General features: G+C 45.3%; 1 protein-coding gene across 1 annotated transcript in view; it reads right to left on the bottom strand.

The window, feature by feature from the left end:
* The window catches only part of LOC147880748 (sterile alpha motif (SAM) domain-containing protein), an 85959-nt gene that overhangs the window by 43768 nt on the left and 17231 nt on the right, over window positions 1–24960 (bottom strand). The window contains exon 3 of the mRNA XM_087370810.1: window positions 14804–15142. Coding sequence (XP_087226936.1) covers window positions 14804–15142 — 339 coding nt within the window. The remainder of the gene's footprint in view (window positions 1–14803; window positions 15143–24960) is intronic.

Genomic DNA, 24960 nt, shown 5'->3' with positions numbered 1-24960 from the left:
GCTTTGCAACAAATGCCTAGCTTGACACAATGAAGTGTTTCAGCATGACAAAAATCCGTGAAATGACTAATTTCAGTCAAGGCTCCTGCCTGAGAGCATGCAAGTAGTTCTTACCATATTCGCAGATAACATGCTCCATATGGGTAACAAAAGCAACCCGAGCATAATCAATATCAATGTGGCAATGTGCCCTAAGAGGAGTAATGGCATCATGCACCATATCTTTGTAAGCATCATGCTGTAGATAACGATTACATTATAAGCATCCTCTTGTCTGGCAGGCTATCATTTTGCACATCATAAAAAGCAAGTTTTAACCGTAATGAGGCATGGTCAGAATGCAGGAATGTGTCGTTAGCCCACATATCACAAGTCAATGCATCATATCGATGTGCATTTAGCAAATACCAACGATCCAAGCGAGCAAGATAAGCTGACTGCGCATTATGCTGAAAAGTATAACCAAAAACTACAGTGCATGTCTCTTTCCAAAGGTCAACTAGACCATACTAGAGTCCATTGCACACACTCCAAAGCAAGCATATGCGTACGAACAAATGTATATCTCCTAGATGCGGAGCATTATTAAAATCCCCACAAAGAAAGGCATTTTTCCGTCAAGGATACTATTGCATAGCTTGCCAAACTAATGATGAGGCAGCGTCATCTTCTGGGAAAAGAGTATGACTCGCAGTAACTAGAACCCAAGTAATATACCAATTCCAAAATTTTCAGTTGGGGTATGGCCATTTGAAGAAGCACCTATCCATGTACGAGGTGGAAGGGCCCTCCTAGCTATTAAAAATTTCCTTTGGGTTGGCCAACCTTCAGTTGAGGATTTGTCCTTAGCCTTTGCTTCAGAAGTAGAAGGCATTGTACCATTACCATTGGACCAGGAGTAATCTTGGCCTTTCCTTTATCTTGAACAACTAGGACTGGTTTATTAATCTTAATTTTAGGTGCACAAGTCCCAGGCGCATCCTTATTTTACACACAGCTTTCGAAGGCATCTTGTGTAAAGCCAAAGGACATTGTAATGCCATATGCCCAAACTTTCTACATTCAATGCATGCACCTGCAAAAAGACCCCATTTAAGTATAGAATAAGCACTACCAATTGCAACATTGTTCACAATGACAGGATAGGAATCCGGCATGGGTACATCCGTGTTCCACATTACACAAGATCTGTTAGAGTTGCCATTTGACCAAATACAATGCAATTTTGGACAAGACTTCGGCAAACATTGTAGAAAGTCCACAACCTCAACCCACACCGAGCAATGATGCTTGGATAACCTGTTAGAAAAATGAAATCCCATCAGAGGGTATCCCATAGCAGAAGACTGATAGATAGAATGCGGAGCTGTTTCACTATGGAATCAAGCTTCATCAAGTATGTACTTCACAACCATTCATGTGTGTGCAAACTAGCAAATAGACTGTGCTTAGAGACAATATACAAGCAACTTTTTATATATTTATGTATGTCCACAAACTGGACAAGATTGTATGCCTGGCACCTCTAGATCTCTGAGCCTGCGTGCTCCCTCTAAGCTTATGTAGACTCTCTTTCTAGTGATCCCTCTACCTTGCTGTCTGGAACCTCAACCTTGGTGGGCAACCCTTCTCCCACCCAGTTGCTCCCTCCGCCTCTCCCACCCAACTGCTCCCGCCACCCCACCCAGCTGCCTCCCCTGCCTGTAGCCTCTACCTCCATCTGTTGCTTGCCGGTAGCTCTTGCGCTCGGCTGCTCCCCTTGCAACTTTGCCTTCTACTGCCCTACCGTCGCAACTCTCCCGCCCTCGCCTGCAGCTCCCCGCTCGACAACCCCCACCTTCGCCTACAGCTACCCCCCTCTCCACCGCCACCATACGGCACCCCTACAACCTACACGCCACCCACCACTCCTCTAGCCTATCACACCACCCCTCCTACCCCAACACCCATCAGCCCCCCTTTGCTCAACCCCTTTCTACTCAGCCTCATCACCCTGCCACTCTCCTTTGCGCCCAGCCTCCTCACCCACTTACTTCGAACAACCTTGCCCCCTCACCCTTGGTCATTTTCCTCTCCACTCTCTTGCTCTCAACCAACCCCCTTACCATATACCCCACTAACTGGCCTAACCCCCTTCTCTCCACTCACTCAACCTCTCCTCTCATCTCACTCAGTTCCTCTCTCAGCCCTAGTCACTGCTTCACCCCCCTCGCTCATGCTGCCAAGCTGATGCTACCTTTAGGGGTTGGCAGGCCCTCATGAGGGATCACAGCCCCTAGATGGTACTGCTTCGCATACTTGCAAAAAAAGAAAGATTTTAAAATCAGCATCAAAGCATGGGAAAAGAAGAGCGGGAGAATCACAAAGACAAAGGGAGAAACAAGAAAGAGAACAAGATTCCAAAGCAATCGAATATAGAGGACATGAATACACGCGTCAACAGAAGCGGGGACAGCAAAGCAATAGCGAAGAACGCTACATCATCCATCTCGGCGGTATCGTCATCATTCTCATCAACATTCACCTCGAGGTCGTCTACTTCAACTTCGACATCCACATTGATCGCTACATCAACTACAATTGTTACACCACGTTCACCACCTTCTTTGCAATCTCTGAATATCCATATTGGCCTACAGTACTCTTTCTCTTCCCTCTCACCCCTCCCTCTCACTCAAGAACAGGTGCATATTATACAACAACAGGCTAGTCTCATTCAAGATCTGAAGCAAGACATCGTAGAGCTCAAGAAGGAGGTTTCTTCTTTGAGCACGGCCTCAGGGGACACACCAACAGCAACAGCAGTGGAGGCCCAGATAGCCACCATGCAGTCGGCCATGGAAGAGACACCCAAATGGGTAGATGTGGTGAAGCGGGAGCCTTCAAAGGAACCGTTTCGGCTACCCTTTTGGAGCAACAGCAAAGGGCCACTAAGGCTCTCAACATCAGAGTTTGCACGATCCCACATATAGAGGTCACACCAATGGACGACGTCACCACCTTTGTAGCGTCCACACTACGGGATCCTGATCATCCTATTGTGGGAGCATGGCGAGTGGGGAGAGACGCGAACAGAGAGCAACCTCTCACTATATGGTTCAGAGACACCAAGCATGCTTAGCAGCTTTGCGACGTAGATCGTCCTTACGTGGATATCCATGGATGAGGACGTGACACATTTGCAAATAGAGGAGCGACGTGCTGTCTTACAACAGCGCGACGCGACCCGCAAGGAGGGAAAATGGGCTACTAGTAATGCGGGACAGACGTCTCATCACCAAGCCCCACCGGACACCTAACTGCCCTCCCACATAGGGAGGTCGGGGCTATGAGACGTAGGATATGAAGACCCTTGCTTGCACTATTTGGAACTAAAATGGTAACCTATGGTCAGAGCCTAGGACGAGACATAGTTTTCTATACAGAGACACATTAGAGCCCAAAGCGTCTCTTACCGATAGTTACTGGATACACTTGGGAGTCGGCCTACAAGGAGGAGACAAGCGAGACATGTGGAGTACGCGGTTCAAAAGAGTGGCAGTCTTACATAGATCATCTCTCATTGGGGCAATCTAAGTTGAGAGGAGCGACCCACACTCTAGGTTCCTTTGGATCCGATTACAACGCACGACTAGTCAAGATCCCTTCATAGCTAACTGCTACTTCCCATCAGAGACATCACACTTCGCCAAGGCAGTGCGGAAGGAGGTTGAGACATCACCATACACACCTCTCCACCAAGATATCATGGATTTCTCGAGCCGCTAAGATGTTCTCCTGGTTGGAGACTTGAACACGAGGACGGGAGTACGTCATGTGCCGGTGCCAAATATTCAAGAGGATGCAATTCTATTTCCTGACATAGATCTCGTCGACGTTGGCATATCACAAGTGTCCGCTGATCGGCGGGTAACCTCCTATGGACATGCACTTCTTGATCTAGGTACGGCACATGATCTCATTCTCTATAATGGTCTTGAGCTATGGCTGGTGGCTTCACCTGTTTTTCACATGGAGGAGGGTCTAGCGTGGTTGATTTCATGTTGGGATCCCCTGCCTTCACATCACATATCACGGACTTCTCTGTTTCACCACCTTTACCTAGGCTGATCATACATATTTTTCTTTAGCATCACCACTCCTCTTCTTCCCACACCACCCATTTACACTAAAGATAACAACATACATTTTGATCACAACCTCTCACCAAGATACTCTACACGTTACTCACCAATATTGACCGAATACCTCTTCTAGAGAACCGTGCCGCTTTGATTAGTCGATCACTACACGAGGCTATCTTCACGCCTTCCCATACACCACACGCTCCCACCGCCCCTGGGGTCCGTGCCATGCAATAGCTGGTACGATGACGAATGTAAGGCTCTTTGTCGACAACTCCGATTCGAATCCAAACATGGCCTCTCGAGCAAACCGGACACGATACGTGAGTATCATCGTCTAGTACATCGAAAGAAACGAAACTTTGCTCGTCGAAACAAGAAGGAATTCTTGAATATTCTGTTTAGTAATAACTCAAGGGACCTTTTGCGGAGGTTCATTGAACGGCGGTCCCCCCCACCACTCACCGATACTTAGGTTTGGCACACCTACGCCAGCACATTACATGACATTCCCAATCAGCCCACTCCAATGGCCGAGCGAAAGATCATGAGGATTTATGCACCGACTTTGTTGCATTACGAGATTGATATCCTAGCTCCTATCCTAGCAAAGCTATTTAATGAAGCAATTTGCCTCGGTTTTCCACGCACATGGACCCTCAACACCATCACACCAACTATTCACAAGGCAAGGGATCCCATGAGTCCAAAAAACTACAGGCATGTCATGTCCAAGATATATGCCTCAACACTTGACATGGAGATCAACCGCCGCTGTGCAGAGACGCAGGGACTCAAAGCAGATGGCCGACTGGCTGCATCCTTGCTGGCCGACTTGGTTGGCGGCCCAACTGACTTGGTTGGCTCAGCCCAACCAGCCCTATATAAGGGCAAGGGCCCAGGCCCCTTGTGCTGTTGCCAAGGCCCCTCCAAAAATTCCATTGAGGCGCCTTTTTAGGCCATATCCCTGCCCAGCCATGGAACATCCGTTCCCTGAAGACCGCCCTGATCTGGGCCTCTGCCAATTCCGTACAATCCGTGTGCCTGCTGCTGCTGCTGATGTCAGTACTACGTCATTGCAGATCTACCATATGGCATTGAGCCTTCTTAAATATGCAACACGTGCCTGCTGCTCTACACAGCGAGGTATGCTAAGAGGTGTGCAGCCCACATGGCAGCGTGTTTGCTGCCCATTTGGCAAACCCACAATTATCTCTCTTATTGTATGAATGGTGCCCACATGGCAGCCACAATTCTGCCCTTGTGGCACTCTCTCCAACCCTAGGTTCACCCCCCCATGCTCTCGGGTGACCAATCATATTCAAACATAATCTCGGGTGGGAGACCAAGGCAAGACATGAACCAACTTCTTCCCATAATAAAGCGGAGAGTGCTCTAAAAGCATTTGCTTATGCTGCTCTATGCCATGATAACTTCAAAAAAACCCTTAGCTGAATAATGCATCTTTTGCACAAAACAACCACCCAAAGCCCAGGTCAACCAATTGCCCACATCTGCCACAGCAAGCATTTGGCCTGGGGGAAAAAAAATAAAACAGCATTTTTGGCGTATTCCCCATCCACCTCAATAGAAATGCCCACCTAGGGATAGGTTCCTCCCAATCTTTGCTAGTATCTTCGAAACCCTCATGCATAACTTCAAAGACCAACTACGCTTAATGTGAGGCATGAACAAGGTCATCTTGAACCATTTGATAGCTTCTCTACTTGATTGGCAGCCTTGAAGTCAACAAGGTGAAAGCAAGGCTATGTACAAACAGTCCAAGGAATTCAGCACAGAAAACTGTATAAATAAGCAACACACAGCTATGAATGTTGCCCCAAAAAGGAGAGGTTTGCAAGATTGCAAAGCAAAAGAGGATGGAAATATAGACAGTAAAGAAGAATGCCCTAACGGAGGAGTATTTGCAGAGTTGCAAACAGTGAAAGGAGAGCCTATAAACAGGGTGAAAAGACACAGCAAGAGCAGCTCACTACACTCATGCACACAATCCCCACACACACGCTGTGAGAAGGGGGAAAAAGCAGGGAAAAGGGGCGGCGAAACGAGATAAAGGTGAATAAGAGCAAAAATCAAGCGATGAGACCGGTCGCGACAACAGCAAGAAGGGATTATGGAAGGTTGCAAGCAGGTCGTAGAAGCGCTAGGGGGAAAGAATTCATTGCAAAAGTGATGTGCATTCATAGCTGCCCCAAAAAGGAGCAACTACTACTCAAGAACTAGAAACAACAATAAACACTTCCACTTGGACCAGAGGAAGATCTCCAAGAAACTGATCATCTTGGAGAGATTTGATGTAAAGAAGCACGAAAGAAAGCATAAACATCCACCAAAGAAGTGCCCATACAGCTGAATGTTACTGGCATGATATAACGACAACATAGCCCAGTAACGACACCAGTAAAAGAATCAATCAAAATCCAACATGGAGGCATATCTACCAAACAACTAGAAACGCCTCCCAAAAGAAATCCTCAGAAAACAGGCATCAAGAAATGTTGCCATTGAAACCTTCAGGCTAATAAAAATGCAGCTTCGTACTCGTTTCGCAGCACTTGTACCAATTCGCAATACATAATCAACTCCGACTTGATGCTTGAAACTCAAAGAAAACCGCACCGAGAGTTCAATGGTAGGGCTAGAAGTGAAATCATAGGTGCAGCAAGGAGTGAAAGAGAAAAACAAGGCGCCACACTAGGGGCTAGAAATAAAGTCCTTATTGTAATAGAAAACTGTTTACAACTGGCTCACAAAGGAGCAAGAAGCTTATACAACTAGAATTCTGATTCTAAGAACTTAGAAGCTCCCTTATTTATAAAACTAGGAGGAGCCATGGTTATTTGGCTTTGTCCCTAAAAGCTGGGAACTTTTCAACCAAGAAAAGTTGGCTGAATGGATCTTTTAAGGAAAAGACGCCCATCAAGCTAGATTTGGCACTTTTTCCATGTGGGCCCTTCCCTAAAAGCTGGTCATCCACCTTGGTGTACTTTTGCCCTTAGAACTGCACCTTTCTCCCACTCTTCCCCTTAAAACGTGGGCCACATTTAGAACAATATCCAATACGCTTCAACCCCTTAAAGGTTAGCAAATGCATGCATTCTAGCTCTATTGGGACTTTCCTTGTGGCTATCCCATTAAAGGATTTACTAATCCTAGTCCGGGTGTCCCAGGATGCACATTAACCAATTGCAAAGCAAAGGACAAAGAAATTTGCTCTAGTTGACTAAAGTCAACTTTCTTTGACGAGAGTCAATACCAAAAAGATCTCTCTTTCTATTTTGGGATAAGTACAATTTCGTTGGCTTTTAATCTTTTATCGTCAACCGGAAAGCTATAGACACATACAATGATGGTATAGAATAGACTAGGACTTGGTCTATTTTGGTATGTACTACTTGGGTACTATATATACCAAGTACTTGTACTTCATTTCATTGAGCATTCTATTGGAACTTCTGTGTGACCACTTCTTGCTCACTTGTGTTCACAAAACTTTCTCCATTTGTTCCTTGATCGGCTGCAAAAATCTCATCCTTGGTCCTTAGAATAGGCAGAAAATCCTTTCCATGAGACTTGTAGATGGTATTATTATAGGCAAATCCCACAAGAGGAAGATACTTTTCACATTCAACTTTTTGGTCGGACAGATAGCACTTTAAGAGATCTAGCACCGTGAAATTGGCAATCTCGCTTTGATCTTTTGACTGGGGTGAAAAGAAGATGAGAAATCTAAGTTTATCCGCAAGTTATCAAATAGTACTCTCCAAAACCAACTTGGTCATCCTCGGATCTCAGACATTGGCACCCCATGCTGCTTGAAAACTAAAAACCTTGCCATATGGTCCACCTTCACAGTCTTCCTAACTAGAATAATGTGACCTTGCTTGCTAAACCAATCAATTATGGTCCAAATCCCATTATTTTCATTCTTTGATCGTGATAAACTCCATTGTTATACTCTCCATAGGCTTGGGGTATAGGAAGCGACATCATAAGTCTAAGAGTCTTTTGTCTATCGTACTTCACTTTTTGGCAAGTGAGGCATTCTTCATGACCTCCCCAAAATTTGGGTTCTGTAGATAGTGCCCTTTCATGTTGTCAAGGTCTCTATGATAGGCTATTGTGACATTGTTCACGTGAGGCCTTCTAGATAAGGCATTTGCCACCACTGTACAATCTGAAAATGGAACATGGATAGAAAATTTGCCCATCTCATATGCTTATCTAAGAGTTTAGTTTGGGTCAAGAAATACCTGAGACTTTGATGATCTGTCTTGACCATGAAGTCAGCTCCCAAAAGATAGTGCTTCCAAATGGTTGAGGCAGAAATTATAGCAAAAAATTCTCTCACAAACTTGCATATGCCTTTCAGTATCACGCAATCTCCAACTTTCATAGGCTACCACATGACCATCTTGATGAAGAACAGCTCCAAAACACACTCCGCTTGCATCGCAATCCACATCAAATGGCTTGTGCAAGTCAATAACGATAAGGATTGACTCCATGGTTAAATTTTCCTTGAGAGTGTTAAATGTTGTCTTTTGCCGCTCTCCCCATTTGAAAACTGCATATTTCTTTATGAGAGTCTTTAATGTTGTCTTTTGCCGCCCTCCCCCTGAAAACTGCATATTTCTTGGTCAAGTCATGCAGCGAGGTAGCGATATCTCCAAAATGCTTAATAAACCTCCTGTCGTAAGATCAAAGTTGCAAAAAAGTTGTGTACTTCATGCACCGTTCTCAACTCAAGCCATTTTTGGATGGCTTTGATCTTTGTGGGATCCGCTTGCACTCCATTCTTTGAAATTGCATGACCAAGATAGTGAATTTCATCCAAAAAGAATCGCTTTTCTTACCATTTATGTAGAGCTTATTATCCCCCCATTCTTGAAACACAATAGCAAAATGTCTCCTCATCACCTAATTGAAAATCTCTCATTATAAAATCATCATTGAATGGGAATTCGATATCACGATAGGTTAGAAGGAGCCACTATTTTCAACAGGATTGATTTGAAGAGTGGCTATCTATAAGATAAGGATCCATCCCCAGGATATCCACTAGACAATCTTTCGAATGACCTTAAAGCTGTACAAGTTCTTGGTCATGCCTTTTGGTTTAACGAATGCTCCTACCACCTTCGATAAGATCATGGACGGGATCTTCAAACCTCATAGGCACTTCACAGGTACTTTTTTTCATGACATTCTTGTGTTTTTTATGTCAAAAGAGGAGCATACGCTTAGCTTCTTGAAGGATCTATAATCAGCATGCATACAATAGGACCCATATTTCTTTTGAACCAATAACACTGGAGAATCAAAGGGAGAAGAACTAGGTCAAATAATCCCTTTGGAGAGCCAATCATGTACGTGAGCCGTGATCTCCTCGTTCTGGGTTGCACTCACCCGATAGAGCGACTCGTTGGGAGGCTCACTTCCTTAGAATAAGTTCGATGGTATGATCCTCGCTTAGGTGGTAGCTTCCCTAGCAAAGACTCTAAGAAGCAATCTTTAAAGGATTCTAGAAATGAAGAATTCTCTTTTCTTTCGGATTTCACTCAGCTTTTGGATCGTCAATTGTAAGCCTAAGAAAATTCATGTACACGAAATGGAAGACGTTATTGCTTTTCCAACTAACACACCACTGTTTGGTCACCCCTTGACTGAGGCTGAGACTCTTCCTTTTCAACTCATTGTGGCACAAAAGGCTTTCTTCTCGAATCCTCCTAGCACTATGCTCTTCTATTTTGATCCCCCTTTCTTCCCTTTCTCAAAGGAAGGGTGATCATTCGTATACATGAGAACTAGAACCAATGTTGAGTGCATAAGATCCCAAATCTTTGTGTTAGGCAGGATATTTACAAAAGCTCGTACTTTGGGTACTAATCTTGCCCGATACTTCCGAAGCTGATCCGTGTTTGCAATTTCTTGGAAGAGTGAACCTACAAATATGTATCTCACAACCTATCTGAATAAACAGTACTGCCATTACGGATCACATATTACCCAAGACATCTAAATGCAAGGTGCTCCTCCCTCTCAACCTCTTGCATATCACATAAAGTGTAGATCCGTCTCTCACACAGAATGCCCTCTTCCCATCCTGTCTCAATACATAGCTGGTTTAACAAAATACTTAGAACTGCCTACTCGAGATCCTCAATGCATGCAGAAGAGGATACATTAAACCCTCCTCCAAGATCTATAAGCAATGATCTCTATAGAGCTCAGTTTTATTGAAAGCTCTTGTACATGTGAATTTGTAGGAGGTCTTCTCTAATGACCTGGTTCACCTCATGATAGGTGAGTGGAGTGGGTAGATTCCCAAAGACATATAGAACGGTAGCAATCTGTCCATATGGAGTCCCAATCCTAAAATGCACTTGCGTGTCCAAGCGTACCAACTCCTATGATCAAGGTCAACCACGGCAACCTGCATCGTCTGGATGTCATGGTACCAAAGCCCTTGCCTTTGTGAAGATATGTGACCATGTGAAAGGCTGCATCAAGTTACAGAGGCGGTAGGGCCGCATATAGTGAAATCGAGATATGAGAACTAACTAAAGGTGAGCTTGCTCCACCCTTGTGTTGTGATGAAGGACTCAAGCCCATCAATTTATAGGTCAAACAAATTCGGTGATAAAGGACAACCTTGTTTGACCCCATCGTGCTCACAATCTCCTCTGTCTACTTAGTCAACATCCTGACTCTGCATGACACCTACTCATATAATATTCGAACTGCCCATATGATGTCTCAACTTTACCTATGGTACTGTGTCAATAGCTTTGCGGAAATCCACAAAAGCAACACTAGACTCCCGCTTCTATGCTCAAGGCTCCGCAATGACAAGACAAATCTCAACGTGAAAATGTGGTCCAACATATTGCTAAAAAAAAGGCCTGCCCCATAGCTCTAAATCCCCAACACTCCATAAACTGACTAACATTAGTGTCAAGTGCTGATGCATAAATCTTGGACATGACATGTCTAGATCATAATAGTCCTATAGATTTCCATGCTTATGGAATCCCTGCCTTTTGGATTGGGACAATGGTGTTAAGGGTCCACGTGTGGGGGAATCCAATACAAACCGCCTTGGTAAATAGCTTTGCCAAGATCGAGGCTAAAGATACTAAGCCCATGTGCAATGTACTCGATGCATAACCCCCATGATCTTTGGCTTGTCCATTGTGTAACTTGAGAGTTGTGTGTTTGATATCAGTGATAGTAAAGAGTGAACAATAGGTAGGGCGAGGAAGATGTGGAAGGTCTAATCCTGGCGTATTGAGGATGTGCGCGTGCGTAAGTGTGCTAGATGGTAGGAAATGTGAGAGGGAATGTGTACCTCCGCTCAAGAAACTTTATTAGAATTATAGCTAAACAGAATGTTTAGTAGTTTTTCCTCATTTTGGCAAATGAAGTCCCACTTTCGATGGACTAGATGATGATACTTACGTTTGGTCTTCGTCTCAATCAAAAGGTGATGCTTGGTCTTGAATCTGAGTTGATGGCACAAGGCCACCATCATACGACTATTCACGGGACTGATCCAATTGGTGGTGGGCGGGTGGATCTAGTGGTGTGGGAAAGATTAGAGGACATCATCATGACGGGAGCAAGTGGTACAGGCGGCTCTATCCTCTGGTAGGAGGGTATCATCAATATCAACAAGCATAGTAGAAAGGCAAGCAGCATATGCAGGTATTGTGTATGTGTGGTGGGATGTGCTCAGTGATGTGAGTGGGATGGACAAGCTAAGAGATAGTTAAGTACGGGAGAGGCAAAGACATGAAATCCCAGAGGTAAGCAACAAGTGACCCGCCGGAAGAAGGCCACTACACTGAAACCTCCTCCATGTGGAAAACAAGTGACCTTTCCAAACCATTGTAGATAATAAGATTATGCATCCTGCCCGTGTCTATGAAGGTGTGTGCACCCATATGAGGTGACTCGGGCTCGTGATTTGCAGAAACATGTGAAATACCTGCCTCATCTAAATGTCAGACAACGTGATTGAGTCGTGCTGAAAATCAATGATCAGCTCTCTGCAGAAAAAACGCAACGAGGGGCTGCTGCTCGATCTTGGACAACATCATTCCTCTTTTGCTGAGCGATAGCATTTTTGCAGAGAGTTTTTTGCCATTTGAAAACGTCCGCCCCTTGTCACATTTAAAACGGGCAGTTGAAGCGGCCTTCTAGAGGGATGGGTTTAGCTTTTGAACAGGGATCGGGCGAATACGAAACCCAACACAAACACAACACCATAAGCACCAACACCACCATCATCTTCTGAGCACCAAGAAGCAAAACCAGGAGGACGAGGAGGAGAAAGAGCAGCAGCAGGAGGAGAAGAAGGAGCAGCAGCAGCAGGAGCAGTAAAAGGAGGAGACGGAGGAGCAGCAGCAGCATCACAGGAGAGATTTTTGGCCTTGTGAGAGCGCTTTTGCTTGATTCGGTGCCAGGCATCCTTTCTTCCCCTTTTGAGGAGGAGGAAGAGGAACTTTCAGAGGATTTCGAGTCCATTTGATGTTTGTGAGGAAGCGAAGACGCCATCCACATCGACTTCGAAGATGAGCGATGGCGCGACTTTGATTTGGAGAGGGAGAGAGACAGAGCGCGCGCGCTCGCAAAGAGTGAGCAGTTACGCTTTTGTGCCATTTCGCTCTTGCTCCCACCTGATTCTCTGCTTTGCTCTTGTTTCTTCAAGTTGCTCTTCGTTTCAAAACTGCATGCCGCATTCCTGCATGCTCCGCATCACAGCAATTTGCTGCCTTTTCGGGCATCGCTCCTCTTGCCAATCTCGACCTCTGTCTCATTCCTCCTTACTCTGCTTCTTTCTGTGTCCTTGTAGGTCTTCCGCCCGATCCCTGTTCAAAAGCTAAACCCATGCCTCTAGAAGGCCGCTTCAACTGCCCTGTCTCATTCTTCCAGACAGCAAGCTTGTTCTTGCTCAGGATCTTCAAGGTCCTCCCCCTTCCCTTCCCTCCTTCGCAATCCCTCTCCTTTTTCTCCTTGCAACGGCTCCTCTCTTTCAGGCTGGTGGCAACGAAGGACAACAATGCCACTCCAGAGGAAGTTGAGGTGCACGTTACATTCCCTCTAGACATTGTGCAGTTGATTGATGCAGCAGAGAAGGGCTTTCGTCAAACGCAGCTCAGCGGATTCTCTTGAGTAGAGGCCAGCAGCTTCATGGCTGGGCGTACCCCAACATGCCACTGTGTATCACAGTGACTACTGCTTGGTAGTGGTTAATTCTCATTTGGTTTGCAGACCGCGGAGCGGACATACAAAGTCTTGGCTAATACACATTCGGCCATGGTAGAAACGCTTTCTCATAACCACCTCGGGACCCAGACAGAGTATACTTTGGATCCTTTTTTTAAGGCTCTTTGACGAGATCAGTTTGTGCCGTAGGGCAAGCACCTAGCTAATTTCGCAGGTACGGTGATTCCTTCTACAGGTACCAGATTGTCTGGCTATGACTCTCAAGAGGACAACATCCACCAAGGTGAGGCTCATTTTGGAGTTTCCATTGACTCAACCCTACAGTGATCACATACTTCATTGGCGATGGATCCCAAGTACAGCAAAGGGTTGCAAATGAGGGCCTTCAAGACCAGTGTCAAATGAGGGCCTTCAAGACCAGTGTCGCTTCTATCGGAGAAGAGGGCCTTCACTAAGGATTGGCCCTTGCGTACAGTGATCACATACTCAAATCGCGATGGATCTCCCATGCAGCAAAGAGTTACATATGAGGGCCTTCCAGACCATTGTCTCTTCTGTCAGATAAGAGGGGGATTGTCTAAGTAGACTCCCTCACACCCACCAGATGGCTACTTCTACTGGTCACCCTCTTGGTACTCGTGTGTCCACACCCCCAAAGCTCTTGAGTGTACACAGCCTCCTCTTCCACCTCCATCTTATGTACCTCGTGTGCCTCCTGACCCTTTACACCTTCACTACCTCCTGTACTTCATGTTCCTCCTGCTAGAAGCCCTTAGAAAAACCTAAGACTTTAATCTAGCTCCTTCTAAAAAGATCCCATACGCTCCCTGCAAATGGAGCTAAAACTCAAAGCCTATCAAGGCAAGAGATCTATGAGATCATTTGGTCAATGTAGTAGATCCAAACCTAGAAACTATTTATAGGAGGCTTTTAAAAGTTAAAAAGACGAGCTGCTTTTTTCTTTTGTGTCACTTTTTCCAGGACTCATAGGATAATGCGGACTGCTTGTAATATATGCATGTAAATATTTTATTTGTTATGATGAGTCATGTTGTTTAAGGATCAGATCACAAGGGGGGGCATGTCCACACATTGATTAGGGCGTTACACCTGCAAAGGAAGATTGAAAATCTTAATAATACTGAAAAGAGTATAATATCAAGAAGCAAAGTGTCAATAGCTCTAAGGTTAAGAATGGGGAAACCTAAGCAAGAAGAAATCAGTTATTTTGCCACATGTATCTTTCCACTCATATGCCATGATACATTGTTTTTAAAATAGGACAAACATTTCTTTTTTCTTTTTTTAAGGAAATTGGTGACGGGTGGAGGGCACGTGAGGGCATAATAGCAAAATAAACTGAGCAAAAATGAAGATAATGTTAGGCATAGCAAGCAGGGAAGAGGATGTGCTTCTGCATAATATACCACTCGGAACTTGGTGCCGGGGATGCTCATCCAGGGAGGAATGCCACGTATGCATGCAATCCTTTTTTGAACGACAACCCTAGTGGAACCTCTATTACAAGAGGCTGGAACAGGATCAGGACACATTTTTCTTCCCACTTTCTGGGGAAGTGTGAAAAAATCAGTAATCAAGTGTTTGCCTGAAGTATCCACTTCCACCTGATTGATGGGAACTCCATCATTGTTTACCTCGCTAGAATTTCCTGTTACCATTTCAGCAATTCCCTTCTGTATCTGTTGCAATGAAGAAAGTATTTTTCTTCTCGGACCAAGTGCTGTGATCCCTAAAGCACTGAGATCCTGTCACACAAGCAACAGCATGAATTATACTTCAGAATTAAGAAAAGCAATGTATTCAATAGGGGTTTTGTCATACATCCAGGGAGAAATAAAAGCATTCAAAGGGAATTTTAAAAACTAACTCTCACCCCTTTTAGGTTGGAAATATGCATCATGAATCTAAGAGGCATACTTTGACACAATGAGCATGTTGTGAAGCACATTTGGCACCCCTTTATCTATCGTTAAACAAAATGGACACTCCACAGTATGCATACTACACCAAGCCACTTGCAAGAGCAAGTATCCGTAATATTCTGCTTTTAAAAATTATTTGTAATATCTTGTGAGATTGAAAGCACCCTCTCAAATTTACAGAATCCCACCATAGACAGAAAATTAAAAAGTGATTTGCAAAGTGCCGTAAAGCATCATCAAGCACCCAGTAGCTCCATTATTGGACATATTGAAGTTACCTATCTTTTTCCCCTTCAAAAAGTAATTGCTATTGTACACTTCCAAAAACAATATAAAAAACAGCCACCAGTGTGAAGCACTAATAAAAGAAAAGACTAGCTGTCTTACATCCTCCTTTGTTGGGTTCCAACTCTCTGACTATGATAAGACGAGAGCACGTGCAAACAACAAGCAAAATATACAGTTGGTGGACATATATCTAGATGAATCCAGGAGCATGCCCAAACTCATCCTCAAATATATACAGTTGGTGGACAGCTTATTGATATACAGTTGGTGGACAGACTATTGATATACAGTTTGGTGGACATGACTTCCATTAATTATGAACAAAACCCCAAGGCAGTAATACATAATGCTATGCATGAGAAAAAGTGCTACTTAGAAAGAGGTGGAAAGCAACCAAGTTTGAGGCTGAAAATGCCATCTCAACCCTGCAGTAGACTCAGAGAAAAGGGGGGGGGGGGGGCCTCCATTCTCTAAAAAACATAGCCCTCCTAGCAAAAAGCTGGCTGAGAGGATCCCTGCATGACCCAAATGGCCATGGGTGTATGTATAGTGTCTGTCCATATACTGGCCATAGTGTGAGAAGGGTGAACCTGACACCCATCCAATGCCTCTATCATCTAGCTCTCCAAATATGCCACTCTGCAATACTCGCTAGCATCTCCCAAGAAGAATCCTCAAAGATATGCATTGGTATAAAAGGTAAGTCCGGAACATCATCCAAAGGGCATATCTCAAGTAAGTAGCATCGAATCAATAAGCCCAAAAAGAGTCATGTCTCTCATAAAAGACCTAAGGCCCTGAAAGAGGAAGCCAAGCGACTGAGCTCCAAGTCTTGAAGAAGGGGCAATGGATAAAGGTACTGAAGATCCTAGCTATCCACCTCCACATAATTCTCGCATGTCTACAATCCCATAAGTAATGCTAAACTGACTCCACAACAAAAATGCAACGAGGACAAGTAGGGTCGGCTCCGAGCCTAGATCTCCACAGGTTCACTGCAATCCCACCATGAATAGAAAGCCAAAAGAAAAGAGTGATTTTTCTGATCCTGTGGGATTTCCAAGGTCTCTTCTAAAAATTCTCATGCATGTCGGTCAGTTGAGATCTCAAACCCCTCCCAATGGGGGAGCTCTGGATGGTCTCCAACCTCTACAATTCAGCTGAAACCTCCTGGCATTAGTAACTGTGTAATGAAAGAAGGGCACGCTCTTTTCTTTCATCAATTCATTCCCACTCCTCAGGAGCCCACCACAAGAACTTTATGTCCGAAGGTAATAAGACGCGGGTAAGGGTCTATGTACCACTCTAAGTCTGAACCATGATCCACAAGACCAACAACCCTGACAAGCTGAAATGCAACCACTAATAAACATCATTCGCTATAATGAAGGGAAGAAAGAGGCCAAGTTAGAGGCCCTTTAGGTGAAAAATGTGGAGGGACTATATAAGTCTCCATCCACCCCCTACTATGTACTTTTTTTTATGTGACATCTAGTCCTATCTACTCTCCCTCCTCCTTCCTACTTCCTGCTGCCTACGCTCACACTCTGTCTCTCCTCCCTCTCTCTATCTCTCAATCCCCTCATCCTTCTCTCTCTTCCTCTCTCTTTTCCCCTCTCCTCTCTTCTCCTTCCTTCTTTCCGCTATCCTCTCCCCATCTCCAAATCTGTCCCTTCCCCCCTTCTCTACATTGGTATCAGAGCCCCAACCCTGGCACCATTCATCCTTCATCCTAGTTACGGGAGATGCTGGCGCCAACGCCAACGACTCAATGCTTGCAGTTGAACCTGCGTTCAACCAACATCAAACCTTGAACGTCATAAAAACATAGCAGAACAACTCATGTATCTTAATGAACTTTCAGCTCTCAAAAATGCTGCAAGCTCCAATATGTGCAACAGACCAATAGGCATTGACTTCAACGACTAGCCTGCCCAAGCAATCACGAACAACAGCCAGACTTGGATCATCGTTCGTCGCAAACAGCAACTGGTTTTGGATCATCGGTAGTCGTCCATTGAAACCAGTACCAGGAGGCGCTTCATCCATAAAACCACTCAGTTGCTCAAGTCCTCAGCCACTCGGTCGCTCCAATCGAGTCCTTAATCCACTCAGTCGCTCAAGCCCTCAAGCACTAAGTCGCTCAGGCCCTCAAGCACTAACTTTCCTTTTGATCCTAGTAGTGCTACTGCACATGACACTCATGCTTCGCATTCGTATGAGATTCTGCCCGTTGGTGACATGAGAGGCCGTAGGCCCACACTCTTTTATGTGGAGCATCACGATGCGATACCTTTTTATGCACGTGAAGATGCAGGTGGTAATGCTCCTGTGAACAAGGTGGAGGTTTATTGGGATGCCCGGCCAACACTTTATACTATTTCCATGCATGCCTTGATGGGTGCCAAAAGTGCTGATACTATTAGATTAACAAGGATGATTAATGACAGGATTGTGCATGTGTTGGTGGACAACGGTAGCACCCACAGTTTTGTTAACTGCAAGACCTTACAGAGGCTGGGCCTGATTGCTACTGAGATAGACCATGGGCTGAGAGTAGAAGTGGCCAATGGACAGCATATGATCAGTAGATCTTGTTGCCAAGATGCAAGGATTAAGTTCTTTGATGACTAAACATTTGCAAGTGATCTCTTGGCACTTGACATGGGCCCAATAGATGTTGTCTTGGGCTGTGATTGGTTGCAATCACTAGGCAAAATCAGCATGGATTTCAATGCCTTAACACTCAGCTTTGTCCACAAGGATGGATCAGTTACATTGCATGGTATTGCAGCTCCTAAATTGCATTAAATGTGTCAGTAACTAAGGAGGGTGGCACTCCCCGTGTTGATGATTTCCAGGCAAGCAAGCAACGCTAGAAATACGTCGATGAACCAATCGGGAACTGCAGGAATCAAACGGGCGGGAAGGAAGGACGAAAGGTTGTGATGATGCTGGTGAGATCGTAAACAAGAGGTGAGAGGTTTGGAATCTGTGAAAAGGAAGCATGGAAGCGGTGTCAAGGGTAGGGTGATGGGAGGGATACAGCAACAGAAATTAAGCAATCGGAGGATGATCAAGCGGTGTCAAGGGTAGGGTGATCAAAGGGATACGGCAAGTCAAGAGGACTGCTTTGATCATGTTTGCTGAAGAGTATCATAAATGGGACAATTCGATGGATAGTGATGAGGTGTTGGATTGATCACAGTGACGAAAACGGTCGGATTGATACACAAGGAGAGTGATTTGTAGGAGCTCCAAGCCGTAGGTAGGAACGAAGCGGAATGTAATGAAGGGGGAAAAGAGGCCAAGTTAGAGGCCCTTTAGGTGGAAAATGTGGAGGCACTATATAAGTCTCCATCCACCCACTCCTATGCACTTTTTGATGTGACATCTAATCCTATCTACTCTCCCTTCCTCCTTCCTGCCTACGCTCACTCACTCTCTCTCTCTCTTCCCTACTCCCTCTCAATCTCTTCCTCTTCCTACCTCATTCTCTCTCTCCTACCCTTCCTCTCCCTCTTCCCCTCTCTCTCTCCCCCTTCTGCTCCTCTATCCCCCTTTCTCCAAATCTGTCCCTACTCCTTCTCTACCCTGGCACCATTGTTTTTCCCATTCACTTTCATTCCAGACTCCAAAAGTAGACCAACGCAAGAGTTAGGAGTTGTATCCATCGTGTACGACCAACGTGAGAGTCTGACGTCCAACAATAAGTGGTGCTCAATCTCGACTCCAACGTCAACGACAAATGCTTGCTTAGCCTGAATCGTTCGTCACGCCTCATGCAACCCAACACATACTACAACGAGTGAATCCTGTCGTCGCTATTCTCCAACCTGCGTCGCCCGCTCCTCTCCAGCCGTCGCTACTACTGTCAGCCCTTCAACCAAGCCCTACGTAGCCCATCGCTGTTGCTTGTGTCGCCGTCGTGCCACCCCCCGCCCATCTACACACCTCACCACCCGTTCCGCGCCAATCTACGCCCATGCGCCGCCATCCACGGCCACCTGTAACCTTAGCCTCTAAGGTTCCTGACTACAGTGGATTAGTGGGATTTGCTAGTTGGTTAGGTTAGTTTAGGTTTGGTTAGGTCTAGCTAGCTAGTGGGTTAAGTTACCTTGTTTAGGTTTAATTAGTTTGGTCTGGTTAGGTTGGGTCAAACTAACTAGGGTTGAGTTCCTCATTCGTTGGTTAGGTTAGACTAACCAACAGTCCTAACTGCCTTAGGAGTCTTAGGTTATTGCTGTACTAACTGTCCTAGGTGACTTACGGACCCCTCCCCAAAAAACCCAAAAAGAAAAAAAAGAGGGTAAACAGTTCACTTTCAACCTCTTTTTAGGCACCTTTCAGAGCCCGTTTGGAGCCATTTTGACTCCGTTTTGAAGCTTCTTCGACGACCTTTCTTCTAAGCCTCTCCATCGACATTTTCGTGTTTTCCACACACTATCTCAGGGGCTCATTACAACAGGGTTTTTTTTGTTATCCATTTCTCCTTGCCTACATTCAAGCTCCTCTCTCCAAGGCCAGCCACCTCTTTTTCTTCATTGACAAGTTGGGCTGCGTAAGGAAAGTGTCCTATGATCTGTCTTAACCTTGATTTTACTACCGACAAGTTGGGCTGAGTCGGTATGGGGCCTTATTGATTGGCTTACTTCCAGGTTCCAAGACTATGGCATGATCTAAATCTCTTCTCAGAGGCAACTGTGATGGCAAATCAGCACACATCTACAAACTCTGAGAGCAATCGCTGCATATCACAATCATCAACACGGGGAGTGCCACCCTCTTTAGTTACTGACACATTTAATGCATATATGGCACTGCCTCTCTTGAGCTCTCTGGCCAACTGCCTTGCTGAAATGACTTGCAATTTAGGAGCTGCAATACCATGCAATGTAACTATTGGATGAACTCAAGGGTGCTCAGTTTTTCACTAAGATTGATTTGAGGTCCGGCTATCATCAAATTAGAATGAAAGCTGGGGATGAGCACAAGACAGCCTTTCGCACAGAGAGGGGACTGTATGAATTGAAGGTGATGCCTTTTGGATTGACCAATGCACCAGCTACCTTCCAGGCACTCATGAACAAGATTTTGCAGCCTCTCCTTTTCAAATATGTGCTGATATTTTTTTATGACATCCTCATTTACACCAAGGATAAGCATGAGCACATCAAACATGTCAAGCAAGTGCTGGAAATTTTGAGATTGCATCAGCTTTATGCTAAGGCCAGCAAATGCACTTTTATGGCACAAGAGGTTGAGTATCTTGGTCACATTGTGAGCAAGGATGGCATTCGAGTGGATCTTGCAAAGGTGAAATGCATTGTGGATTGGCCGCAGCCACGTAACCCTACTCAGTTGAGGGGATTTCTAGGTCTTGCTTCCTTCTACAGGGGCTTTATTCGCAAGTTTGTCAAGCGGGCAACCCCTCTGACAGACCTTTTGGAGAAGGATGTTTTTATGTGGTCTACAAATGCACAGCGCAGCTTTGAAGACGTGAAATTCGCCCTCACTCATGCTCCTATGTTGGTATGCCCTGATTTTCCACGTACTTTCATTGTGAAGGCAGATGCCAATGGCAAAGGATTAGGGGTTGTGCTAATACAGGAACACGGGGTAATTGCTTTTGAAAGCAGGAAATTGGATGCCAAGGAACTAGCTATCCTCCATGCTTTCAAAAAATGGCACCACTACTTGTACGGTAGCAAAATCAAGGTTAACACAAATCATAGGATACTCAGGTATTTCCTTACGCAGCCCAACTTGTCAAAGAAGCAGAAGAGGTGGCTGGCTAAGGTTCAGTCTTATGATTTTGACATCGAGTACAGGAAGGGGAAAGAAAACGTGGTACAAATGCCTTATCCCGTATGTGGGGCTTGCAGTTTGTCTGCCATTTCTACCATCTACCAGGAGTGGATTCATGGTATTCAAGAAGAATACATGCAGGATTCTAAGGCAGCCTCCATATTTGTGGAGTTACAAAGGCCATCGAGCCAGGGGCATGCTGAATTTAAGCTGCATAATGGGCTGTTGTGGTGCAAGGACAGAATTTATTGGTGCCAAATTAAAAGAACCGACTGCTGGTCTTACAGGAAATGCACTCATCTCCTATGGCAGGACATGCGGGTATTACTAAGACATATGAAAAGGTTAAACAAAGCTTTATTTGGGATGGCTTGTGGCGGGATGTAGTTAAATTTGTCAGTGAATGATAAAGTGGACAGCCGGTTACCCGCGGGTCTCTTGCAGCAGCCATTACCTATTCCAGAAGGCAAATGGACTCACATTGCTATGGATTTCATCACAGGGTTGCCTTCCACAGAGCGAGGATGGGATAGCATTTTTGTGGTGGTTGACAAAATGACAAAGCAGGCCCATTTCATACCCACTAAGACCCGTTATTCAGCATCACAGGTTGCTTGGCAGTTCATCGAGCATGTTCTTAAGCATCATGGCTTCCCTCGAGAGATTGTCAACGACAGAGATGCAAAATTTATGGGTCACTTTTGGCAGGAGTTATTCACAGCAGTGGGTACTTCTCTTACACCTAGCACTGCTTACCACCCTGAGACAGATAGACAGTCAGAAAGGGTGAACAAATGGCTAGAGGAGTATTTTAGGCATTTATGTCATGACACACAGAAGTCTTGGGATAAGTGGTTGGCACTTGCTCAATTTTGTTACAACAGTACAAAGCACATCTCTATCGGCATGAGCCCATTCGAGGCTATGTATGGATGCACAGTGGGTATGCCATCTTTAGTTGCAGACATGGCTATGAAAAATCAGCAAGCAAGAAATGACTTGGAGAGTATGGATGCCCTTCTGCAATTGGCTAAAAAGAATCTGCAAGATGCCCAAGCCAAGCAGAAGAAGTATGCAGAGGAACACAGGAGGTATCTATCTTTTGAAGTAGGGGATTATGTGCACTTACACCTCCATAAGAACCGTTATGCCTCGCTGAAAGGTAACACCAACACGAATCTTGCTCACAATCCTACAGGATCATCCGCAAAGTTGGCGAGGTGGCGTATGAGTTGGAGCTACCCAGGACCTCCAAGATTCATAATGTTTTCCATGTGTCCTTGCTGAAGCCACATGTCGGACAGCATGTCCAAGTCCTTCCTAAGCTACCACCTATGGATGAGGAGGGCCACATACTCTATGTTCTGGAGCGCATCATGGGTTTCAGGGATCACGTACTCCGAAACAAAGTCTACACCGAGTATCTTTATCAAGTGGCAAGGACTCCCCGCCGAGGATGAGAACTCATGGTAGCCAGAGAGCATTGTCCAGGACACAAACCCTATCTCCTACCAGGCTGACTATTATTTGCTGTTTGCTGCACCTATTTAACAGCCCGCATATGAAATTTTGAGGGCAAAATTCTATGGAAAGGGATGGCTATAATGAAGGGGGAAAAGAGGCCAAGTTAGAGGCCCTTTATGTGGAAAATGTGGAGGAACTATGTAAGTCTCCATCCACCCCCTACTATGTACTTTTTTTGATGTGATATCTAATCCTATCTATTCTCCCTCCTCCTTCATGCTTCCTGTTGCCTACGCTCACACTCTCTCTCTCCTCCCTCTCTCTATCTCTCAATCCCCTCATCCTTCTCTCTCTTCCTCTCTCTTTCCCCCTCTTCTCTCTTCTCCTTCCTTCCTTCCGCTATCCTTTCCCCATCTCCAAATCTATCCCTTCCCCCCTTCTCTACATTCGCGATCCTTCACCAAGAAAGAAATAAACAGCCATATAGCATGTCTAGCGCCATCTCTGGCCTGTGTATGAGGATCTGCTGTGAGAACGGCGGCATAAAAATTTGTATAGCCATGACAGCATTCAGATCTGTCTGTAAAGCCCTGTCAGAGTCAATAAGCTCAGTGACACTCTCTACTGTCTCGGGCCATGAGTAGCAAAGAAATGCTTATTGACTCTATCACCCATCTGAATCCAAAAGCATTCTCATGCATGAAAGGCATACTCTGTGTCACATGCACGCCTACACTTGGATGCAATGTGGCACACTGGCTACATCGACAAGTGCATTATAGTGCCCTAATAGGAGATTTTTTTGTATGTGGTGACTCCTTTGTGAGCCCTTGTCCAAGGACAATCAAGCATAGGCTACGTAGGTCAATCTCTCAGCTCTAGGTCAAGTCAGAAGATCAGTCCTTGTTCACTAGTACCCACTGGAGAACAATAGGTTAGTGTTTCCATGCTAGGATTCTAGGTAGGTCTAGGTCTCAGCCTAGGATAGGAGCCCTTCTGGGGCCCCTCAGGGCTGAAACAATAAGGAAGAATGGGCTGGGAAGGGCTGCCTATAAGGCAGCCCTGCACCCCTCCCTAGGCAGGTGTTTATGGGGCAAAAGGCCTAAGTAGCCAGCCAAACCAGCCAACTGAAAGTCCGCCAGTTTGGGCTGGTTGGCTCAATCCCCAACCCCCTATATAAAGGGGGGCTCCTTGCCTTCATTTCTCACTCAGCTTCCCAGCCTTCAGCCACTCCTACAGCTCCACTCCAGCCCCGTTGTGCAAGCCTAAACACTTTCAGAGATTGGCCCTGATCAGCATAAGCTCTTGGCCCTCAGTTCAGCCTTTCTAGAAGGTGTCTACACATCACAACAGTCAGGGATTTGGACCAGCAAACGGAGTAAGGGTTGGTTACTGTTTCAGCAGCTCTTTGAAGTTCTCTTTTGCAATCTGCACAGCTCACTTCTCAGCACTATATCTCAATCATATCTCATCTCTCTTAGATTATATTACTCCTAGCTTTCACTCTCTCACTCATGCAATAACCCTGCATACTAGACAGCACAAGCCTCTTCCTTGCCTTGCAAAAGTGCCCCACATTGTCAGTGTGGACAGCATCAAGGTCTCAGTATTGGTTGGAGTTGACTCACAAGTCGTTGGGTCTGCAACACATCTGCACAGTGTACTCTTCAAAAGCGCATTTCCGTGCTCTTTCGAAGAGTGTTATTTGTATCTTTCAGTTCTCCAAGTATTAAAGGGAGATTTCCAAGTATTAAAGCGAAACCTCCCCTGATTGGGGAAGGGGGCCCTCAGTGAGTACAAGGACCCAATCAGTTGTCATCTCTATTCTCTCTCTACCCTCATCTCCTTTCTCTATGGTGCATAACGCTAATTCCTCGCTAAAGGTTTAAAGAAGGTCTTACTGTGATTACACGATCAGATTAGCGTTGCATGTTACACTGTGCTCTCTGATCTAACAATATCTGTTGTTGAGCCCTTGCTGGCACCAAGGCGCTCCTGGATCCAAGCATCTGTACGCCATTTCTGCTCTTCCCTCTGAAGGGCTGCCAACTAATGGTGAAGAGCAATCACTTGTTTGAGAA

Source organism: Dipteris shenzhenensis, chromosome 32, assembly GCF_047967505.1.
Source record: "Dipteris shenzhenensis isolate YYH24624 ecotype China chromosome 32, Dip_SZ_1.0, whole genome shotgun sequence".
Lineage (NCBI taxonomy): Eukaryota > Viridiplantae > Streptophyta > Polypodiopsida > Gleicheniales > Dipteridaceae > Dipteris > Dipteris shenzhenensis.
Note: the sequence above shows the minus strand (reverse complement) of the source record. Positions and strands in the feature narration are given on the sequence as shown.